We start from the raw sequence: 9018 nt of genomic DNA on the forward strand, positions 1-9018 counted from the left end.
ATTCAGTTTCATAAAGTTCTTCTCATAGCTGAAAGATACCACTCATAGCTTAGAACTTGCTTCCCCCCCTTCTCCACTGACTTTTTAAAAACATTTCAAAGTTGTTAATCTTTCCTTGAGAAAGTGTCAAAAACCAATTCATTGTTAAAACCCCCTTATTTAAAAAAAACTAATGTTATCTGTATTTCATTGATTGGAGAAAGCATCACTCCAAAAAGGGTAGATGTTGGGCTCTAAGAGGTCCTTAGGTTTGGAGGACCATACTCTCTTTGTACTAAGAAAAGTCATCTGGGGTTAAGTGTTAAAGACTGGGTGAAATCTTGGGTCCACAAACCAAGAGCTTAGCTCTCATCATAAATTTCCCATTACTTGTCATGGAGAGAGGATGAAATGCTATGTTCACTTGAATGTGGACTGTTGCTACCAGGTATAGCATCAGTAAGAAACCAGGTAGGTATTGCAAATAACTCCACCCCAGCAGGTGTGGATTATCGTTTCTGAAGTCTAGACCTCAAGGGTAACAGTCCTTGTTTACCCTCACTTTAGGTCTCCTCTAATGCTTCAGTAGTCACTGAAAAAACTGAGCTAAGAGGTTACATACTGTGGGCAGTCTTTACCAATAGTCATATTCCTTTTAAAAATTCATTGAGTAATTTTATACCTGACATTGTCATTTCCCTCCCCCCTCCACCTAAACATTAATTTTTGTATATGAAAATGATTTAATACTAGTACATAATTAGAGGAGAGCCTAGAAAAATTTTGATCTGAGAAAATCTTTACAGGTTAGATGGACATTTTAAAATCAAATTTGGTTCCACTAATGTCTGCTATTTCCCTTCAGTTAAAGTGTAAATAGTTGAGAATAGACTCTTAGCTGTTTAACCAACTATACATTAGCAGAGAGGCTGACTGCAATCCTAAAAAATATCTAGGATTAGTTAGTTGCCTTGATTTTTCAGCATTTGTCAAAAACTTTAGCCATCAACATAGTTCAAGTGATTCAATGTCATTTAACTATATTTGTGTGGCCTTCCATGTGCTGGAGCACAACCACCACATCGGAGTGGATAAGTCAAAACCTACATTTAGTACAATGTAAAAAATGCAGAAAAATCTAGATCGATACAACCAAAGAAACCCTTAAACTATTAAGTGAAAGAGCCAATTTGAAGGGCAAGCAACTGCAAACTGTAAAGGAAAAAAAGGCATAAAACCAGAACAAAAAGTTAACAAAATACTTCAAATAAAATAGATGGTATTTTGGGGAGGGGGGGGGGGACCACATCACACTACAGTATGCTAAAGGAAAGCTACAGTGGAACCTTACAAAAAGAGAAAGAGCTGAACAGAAGACTACCTGGCTGATGAAGTTTATACTTTTTCAAAGTGAGCACATGATGATTGAGTTAATGTTCTTCTGACAGAGGCTGGCTGATTTTTCCAGTTGTTTTGTTTCCCACCCCCAAAATGTCCATTAACATTGTTGGAAGTTAACTTGTAAGTAACCCTGGGCCAGAGACAATCCTTTTATTTGGATTATGCATGAACATATAATCAATGCTTAAAAATAATGGAGGGAAAAACAGGCCCCCCTTTTCATAATGGCTAGCCTCTTCTTTACAAGAGCAAAACATCTGACCCAAATAGGTCAACAGGAACTGCCAATTAAGTAGTCTGTAAACCTTGTAATAAGCTATGGATTTTAGCTGTACTAGTCCCATTGACATTAGCAAGAATTAAGACAAACACACAGGTTTCCAAGATCTGGCTCTTAAGTAATCCATATACCAGAGCACTGACTTCAAGCAGACTACTAGTCTGAGTACAAGTTTACTGGATCAATCCCCTAGAGAGAAAATACTTGGCTCTATCAATACTTCAGACAAATATGAAATGCTAAGTACATTCTATAGCACCTTTTAACCAACGTGTTAATAGCCCTTTATAAAACAAAAAAAAATTAAATCCATTAGATAGGCAAAAAAATTCTCATTTAGAGAGTAAACTGAGGCAAAGAGGAGGAGTAACTTCCCAAAGGTCATACAAGAAAGGTATAGCCAGTTAACTACACACAATTGAAGATCTTGGATAATAGAGCAAGTTAAAGAAAGCGTTTAGGTTATAGGCCATTTGGACTGTACAATGACAAAACAGTACTGTAGTTTTGAAAAATATGTACATTTCGAAAATCCACTGATAGGTACAATAGGGAGTAAACAGCTACCACTACCAGCAACCAGGCATTAATTCAATTGCCAGCTCCATCAAGGTGTGGTTCAGCTAGTCCTTATCTATAAGACTGGATTCTCACACTACTGGTTTACCAGTGCACCAGGAGCAATTCTCAGTGGCACCAGCTGCAATTACTTTATCACCATGTGCAGCATTAGATGTAGTGTATATCACCTACAGGCGTCTTTACTACCATTCCTCCAACTGCCAGCTCTGCTGGAGCTGCAACAGTGCTTGACCAACCAACCAACGGAGAATATCTAAGTGACTCATTTTAGCATGGTATATCCACAGGAGAGAGGCAGATAAGATGGACAAGTGCAATGAGCAAATACATGGAAAATAAAAGATGCACACAAGGACATAGGGATAGAAAAACGGTACAGAAGTGGAAAGGTTTATACTGCTATGGATGAAGTGCTCAGCTGTCTTCTAAACAAGGTTTTATTTTAGATCCATGATTGACATAGGAATGCATGTGTGCATGGCCATGTTGAAAGAACTAACAATGGGGAGCTGCAAAGCTGAGCCACACTGGAAGCCAAGGTGACTGCTCAAGCATTCAGAACATGACTCAAGCCTGTTCTACACTAATAAACTGACCTGTTACTAAACAATGGTTGTTGGAGCAGATCCCCTTGAACTGATGCTTTCCATACTGGGACTGCAGTTTATATGCTAGCCATTAAACCATTCAGGTTTAGAGGAACCCGTTACTAAAAGTCATCTTTAGCAATAGGTAAAATTCAAAACTAGAGGTAAAACTCACTGAAGACCAAGGAAGAGTTGACTGCTTGGAATTCCCATTCAGTAACTATTTTAAATTTAACCAAATTAGCATGAACCATCAATACGTAGATTTAATACATTATATATTTTGGGAACACAAACCACAACTGAAAATGAAACAGTTTGCTTTTTAAACAAACATTTCTCCAAAAACTGTTTCAGGCACTATGGTAAGGTGAATTTTTAGAAGTATTTGTTAACTGCTACATACATTAAAGGGATTTTGACTTTTTGCTTTGTGGTGTCACAATTCACTAGTTTCAAACTAACAATTTAATATAAAATCCTCAGGCTCTCTATACACATAGTAAACCCCACCAGCTCAAAGTAATACATAACTGCACCATGCCCCCAACAGGCACAAACTAAGCAATAAAATACAACAGCAAGAAATATATGAAATGCTAACACAAGATATTTGCCAAAAAAAAAAAAAAAAAAATGCTTGTGGGTGCATGGCAGGAAGAGGTAGCAAAGGATGATTTCTAATACATCTAAGGTAATCTTTGTATTTCTCTTACTGCAACTAGGAGCCAATCATTTAACAGCAGATTTTAAGTCAGGTGATAACACTTCAAAGAATATCCTCAAGCTCGGGGCATATCTAGGAAGTTAGTGACCACAGGGCATTCAAGGCCCTATTCCAATACTGGCCATCTTTCCTCCCAATTGGAAAGATTGCTGTCCTTGTTATTACTCAATTAAAAATTAAGCAGCAGACACAGGAAGACAGACTCACATAAGTAAGCATTTATTCAAGAATCACTTAACATGAAATTATACAAATAAAATTTGTATAAACACAAATCCACATTGTGTCATAACACAGATGGCAAAAAGGACAAAGTAAAAACCATAAAGAAAACTAATCAGCCGCTATATACAGTTGGACACTGTTGTGTCATACTCTAAAAAGTCTTTTGTAAAAGTCATCTCATGTCATGAAGACCACCCTCCATTCAATCCTGATGTTCTGCAAGATGACTTCGTTGTGGTATCTCCACCTAAAAACAAGACAAAATAACAATCAGATCTGTGCAACTTTTATAAGAATCGTTAAAAGGTCCATTTTCATGAACTGCTTTAAGTCCTCTATTTATTCCTTTCTTCACTGTTAAAGATCATATGCATATTTAACAAATTATTATTGAGTAACTAAAAATCTTGTCTCCCCAAATATAGCAGTTCAGCCCATTCAGGAAGCTGTTTCAGAACAACGATTCTCCAAATTAGGCAAGAAGTTGCAATTTGTGTGTCACAAACTGGGCTGTGGAAAAAGTTTCCACTAGAAATGCTATTAAGTATGAAAACAATTTGTCTGCAACTTAATTCTTGAATGAATATTGCCAAAAACATGATTAGCCTGATGTGGTTTGTGTGCATATGATCTTTAATTTTTTCCAGATTTAAAAGTTCGTTTTGGTTTGCAGATTTCACTATTAGCTATAAAAAGAAAAAGCAAGCATTAAATCTTAACGAATGCACACTTAAAATGAGGCTCCACAATTGAAATACAACACTAAACAGAAGACCAAAATGATTAAGCTGTAAAGGCATTTATGTACTTTAACTCCTGTAAAAAACCATTTAAGTTAAGACACTTAATCTTCAAAAAGATTAAAAAGAAGCCAAAGTCTGAAGTTTTCCACTTTAATCTTTACGCTGGTACATGAAGTTGGAAGAGACCATACCACAGGACAGCGTTTTCTGGTGTATGCCTTGCGCTCTGCCTGCAACGTGCGACCCCCAGAGATAGACGTGGTCAGGGTGACACACGGCCTGCAATGAAGTTCCCGCTGGCGGGTACAAACAAGGTATAATGTCAGAGTTAGAAGACAACATTCTTGTTTTCCTTAAGTTGTACCCATTTCAGTACTTTACCTGTTAATACTTCTAATAAGTTTAATTATTCCTCTAGACCACCTGGTACACAACGCAAACAGAAAAACTCTTAAGTTTTTCTGAAGTACTAAAGAAGATGAAATCACATTTTACAAAGTTAAAGATCTATAGACACTTTAGGCAAAGCATGTTTTAAAAAAAATATTTTAAGTTAACAAAGTTCAGTTAAAAAAGTCAGACTACACAAGAAAAATGTTTTTACTTGTTTTAATTTGTCTATTGATCTTTAAATTAGATTAGACATACTGAAAGTGGTCCTTGCACTCATATACACACCTGCTGCCCCCCCAAGTACTATGTACTTCTTTAATATGGCTGGTAGTTGTTTTGGTGATTGCCGCCACCTCGGGATGCTTTTCCATATGTGCTTTGTTGACCTGTTGAGAGAATGGAAAATTAGTTTTCACAGTACATTTTGATTAGGACACAAGCCTCATGAGCCACCCCCACAGTACCCTGCATAGTAGTTTACAGCTTTATGCAATACTTTAATGTTTGCATCCCACAAGCAAGTGTGGATAAACAACAATGAAATTTACTATACACTAGAATATTAAAGTCAGATATTACTTTTAGTGTTATAGATCAATACTTATGTGGCGTTAAGTCAAACATTCTTACCACTGTAGTCTGCATATCCCTGTCCATATCCATAGCTTGGATAATTGTAACCAGAATAATCATATCCACCATAACTACTGTAGCTTGGATCACTGTAAGTGCTGTTGTAATTTCCATATCCTTGATCATAATAGTTATTAAATCCTTGGTTCCAGTTTTGTCCCTGACCTGAAATAAAGCATAGCAATTAAGTTCCATCCCTCTTAAAAAAAAAAAAAAATTATATATATACACACACACACACACACACACACACACACACACGAACTGTGATCTGTAATGGCTACAGGAAAGAGTCCCATCACTCTGCAAGTACACAACACCAAGACATCTAATTTCAAAACATCACATGAGATGCAAATCTTGGGGTCTCTTTTCTTAATTTACTCTAACATGTTACATAAAAAAATGAAACAGGAGACAGTCGTATTAATAAAGTGCATGTGAACCACACAAAGGGCAAGCACAACTTACCTTTTGTCTAAAGAAACTCCCACTTCCTTTAGAGCTCTTTTAATATGAATCTTCGTATCCTACATTATCTTAACATTTAATTACAATATGAAGGACTAGTTTTGTTCTGTTCCAGTAATAGTGACTATATCTCAGTACTTATCGTTGCAAAGAAGCAAACAACATTCAATGTATTCGTGATGTTGGCAAAATTGCTTTCCTTTCCTTACATAGGATTACTTAGCTTCAATCCTGCATTATATCTGGCTTCCCTCTATTTGGTAAATATTTAAGACTGTCAAAAAGACAACATTGCTCCCTTCCCCTGTTTCAACAGAATGAATACATTCAACTTTCAAATAAGTCTCAGACACCTGAATTATGCCTTTTAAGGAATAGCTTCTAAACCAAGGAATGTGCAATCTGTTGGCATTTTTATACACAAGTAAAAGGTTCACTAAATCAGTGCACTTGTCAAGATTACAATTTTAAAATGCGTTTTGGTTAAGTCATTATAGACCAACCCAGCTTATTTTCCGCTCATTGGTTGGCCATGTTCATGTTTGTTTAAAAAAAAAGCTCCAAAACATGGAAACTGGAAATTAGAAATAAATACTCATATCCATACACATACAAGTTGTTTTAAAAGTAATACAAAACAAACACTCACCCCTGCCACGCCCCCTGCCACCACCTCGACCACCAGAAGAAGCACCTCTTCCACCTTTCTGTTGTTGCTGCTGCTGCTGCCTATACACTTCTTTGGGCTGTGCTACTTTGATCTCACACTGTAAAAAGGAAGACATGGTTTTAACTGTATGCAAGGACTGACAGGCATCATCAAAACCAACACTCTTACTCTCAAGAACACATTTAAAAATCTATAAGAACCATCAACATTAGAACATTCTAAAGAGAAACCAAAACATCAATACATACCTTGCCAGAACCGATCTGATGGTATCTGCTTTCTAATAATTTTTTTACTGGCTCTTCATCTGTATATGTGATGAAACAAAAACCCCTCCTTTCATTTGTCTTTGTGTCCATGGGAAGTTCAATATTTTCAATCTGTAAACAAAGTTAAACATAAACCATATCTACATTACACATCCCACATAAACACTGCAGTGGAAGTCAATGGTCAAAAGTTAATGCCAACAGTAGAAACATAATGGTCTCTTAAAAATAAGCCATCCCACCTCCATTTATAAACTATCAAAATATTACAGAGCTATTTATAGGTTAATAGGAAACAGTTCTAGTACAACTGTTAGGTTAAGATGACCCACCAGGATCCCAAGTTAATCCTAACTATTTATTCTACTGCAGTACAATTTCTGCATCTTGTCCCAACAAAGCAGCATTACAACTTGCAATTAGCAAGGAAGCAGCCTTCTCACAACCACCATCTTTTCACATCAAATCAGAGACTGCCCTTTTGTTAATACCCTGCTACACCAAGACTGAACTTTAATGTCCAATACAGATGTGAAAGTGTTACAAATGCAGTTATACCATACCTCTCCAAAAGCACCAAAATATTCTTTAATTTGTTCTTCAGATGTATCTGGACTCAGTCCACCAACAAACACTTTTTTGGGCGGTTCTTTTCCCTTCAGTGCTTTTGCCCTTTTAGGATCAATTAACTTGCCATCCAGTTTGTGTTCCTTCAGTTCCAATACCTAGAAAATGCACAGGACACGAGTTTCAGAAAGCCATGAAAAAACCAACGCATACAAGAGCCAACTACACAGATCCTACATACCTTGTCAACACTGGCAGCATCTTTGAAGAGCACAAAGCCAAATCCCCTGGACCGCCCAGTCACTGGATCTGTTTTGATTGTGCAGTCCACCACCTCTCCAAACCGAGATAAATATTCTGTCAAGTCTTTCTTGCTTGTGTCCCAGCTGAGGCCTCCTATAAACATTTTACTACAATAGAAAAAAGCAGAGTTAATTAAGAGCAGAATATTTTGCTAATCACTTCAAGTGTCAAAGAAACTAGAATACTCAAGTGGTAATTTTTTCCAGCAAGATCAGCATCATGAATTGAAAAGACACCACTCTCGGTTCACTAAACCGATTGCCAGGGCCTCAAAGCTGACCTTTACATAATTATACCAAACTATATGCATGTTATAAAGTTCTCAGACCCCCGACCCTGCAAAACACTTATGCGTGCGCTTAGCTTTAATCCCATGAATCCAGTACACGGTAGTGAAATGAATCGTACCCATAAGTGTTTGCAGGATGGGAGCTGGTTACGAGTGACCCGAGTACCTTTGCTCTAATACCACCCAGGCATGAGGTTTTGGGCTGCAGCCTACCCGACTCGGCCCATTGCTAAGGCACTCGGAGGCAGTGGCTCAGCTCCTCCCGGCCCTGAACTCCCCAGGACGCCCGACAAGCTACCGCCCGCAGACACTGTCAGCCAGCGAGCTGCGTCCAGAGGCCCGCCCGCCCGCGCGAGTCGGGACCGGGACGCGGGAGCAGCGTGGCATCGCCGCGCGCACAGCTTGGCCCCGGGCAGCCCCTTCGCGCTCTGCCCCGCCTCCGATTGGCTCCCGGTTACGTCATGACCCGGTGATTGACAGCACCCCGCCCTTCGGAAAGCAGCTCGACGGGGAGACACAAAGAGAACGCGAAACGTGCACAAGTAGGACCCCCCCCGGCCCGCAGGGAGGGGGCAGGAGGAGCGCGAGCGCCCCCCCGGGCAGGGGCTGCAGGGAGGGGGCGCCCTCCCCCCCACCGTCCGGCCCTTACCCATCGTCCTGCTGGTTCTTGCTGGCGTTGATCTTGGAGCCCTCGGCGAACTCCTCCAGGCCGCCGCTGTACTCGGTCATGTCCTCCATAGCGGGAGCAGGCTACGAGAGCTGGAGACTCGATAGAAAGCTGCGACCAGAAAGCGGAGCAATAAAATGGCGGCGGAAGAGATCCGGGCACCGCCTGCGCCGCCTTTATATACCCTTTCCGGCAGCCAATCAGCGCAGCCCGGCAGCGCAGGCGCGGTAGC

The 9018-nt window shown here is 39.5% G+C and overlaps 1 protein-coding gene across 3 annotated transcripts; it reads right to left on the minus strand.

The window, feature by feature from the left end:
• Positions 1–3752: 3752 nt before the first annotated feature.
• HNRNPDL (heterogeneous nuclear ribonucleoprotein D like) lies at positions 3753–8951 on the minus strand. Of its 3 annotated transcripts, XR_004645921.1 has the most exons (9): positions 8769–8951; positions 7769–7937; positions 7524–7685; positions 6940–7071; positions 6671–6788; positions 5548–5715; positions 5203–5303; positions 4716–4820; positions 3760–4028 (listed from the first exon to the last, which is right to left on the minus strand). XR_004645921.1 is itself a non-coding variant. In XM_034772259.1 (8 exons), the coding sequence occupies exons 1-7, from the start codon at positions 8855–8857 to the stop codon at positions 5233–5235; spliced, it is 909 nt and encodes a 302-aa protein (XP_034628150.1). In that variant the 5' UTR covers positions 8858–8951; the 3' UTR covers positions 3753–4820; positions 5203–5232. The 3 variants fall into 3 exon arrangements, 2 of the variants coding, with proteins under 2 accessions (XP_034628150.1, XP_034628149.1); XM_034772259.1 differs by having other exon boundaries at positions 3753–4820; XM_034772258.1 differs by lacking the exon at positions 4716–4820 and having other exon boundaries at positions 8769–8950.
• Positions 8952–9018: the final 67 nt, after the last annotated feature.

This window comes from Trachemys scripta, chromosome 5 (genome assembly GCF_013100865.1).
Source record: "Trachemys scripta elegans isolate TJP31775 chromosome 5, CAS_Tse_1.0, whole genome shotgun sequence".
In the NCBI taxonomy this organism is placed as follows: domain Eukaryota; kingdom Metazoa; phylum Chordata; order Testudines; family Emydidae; genus Trachemys; species Trachemys scripta.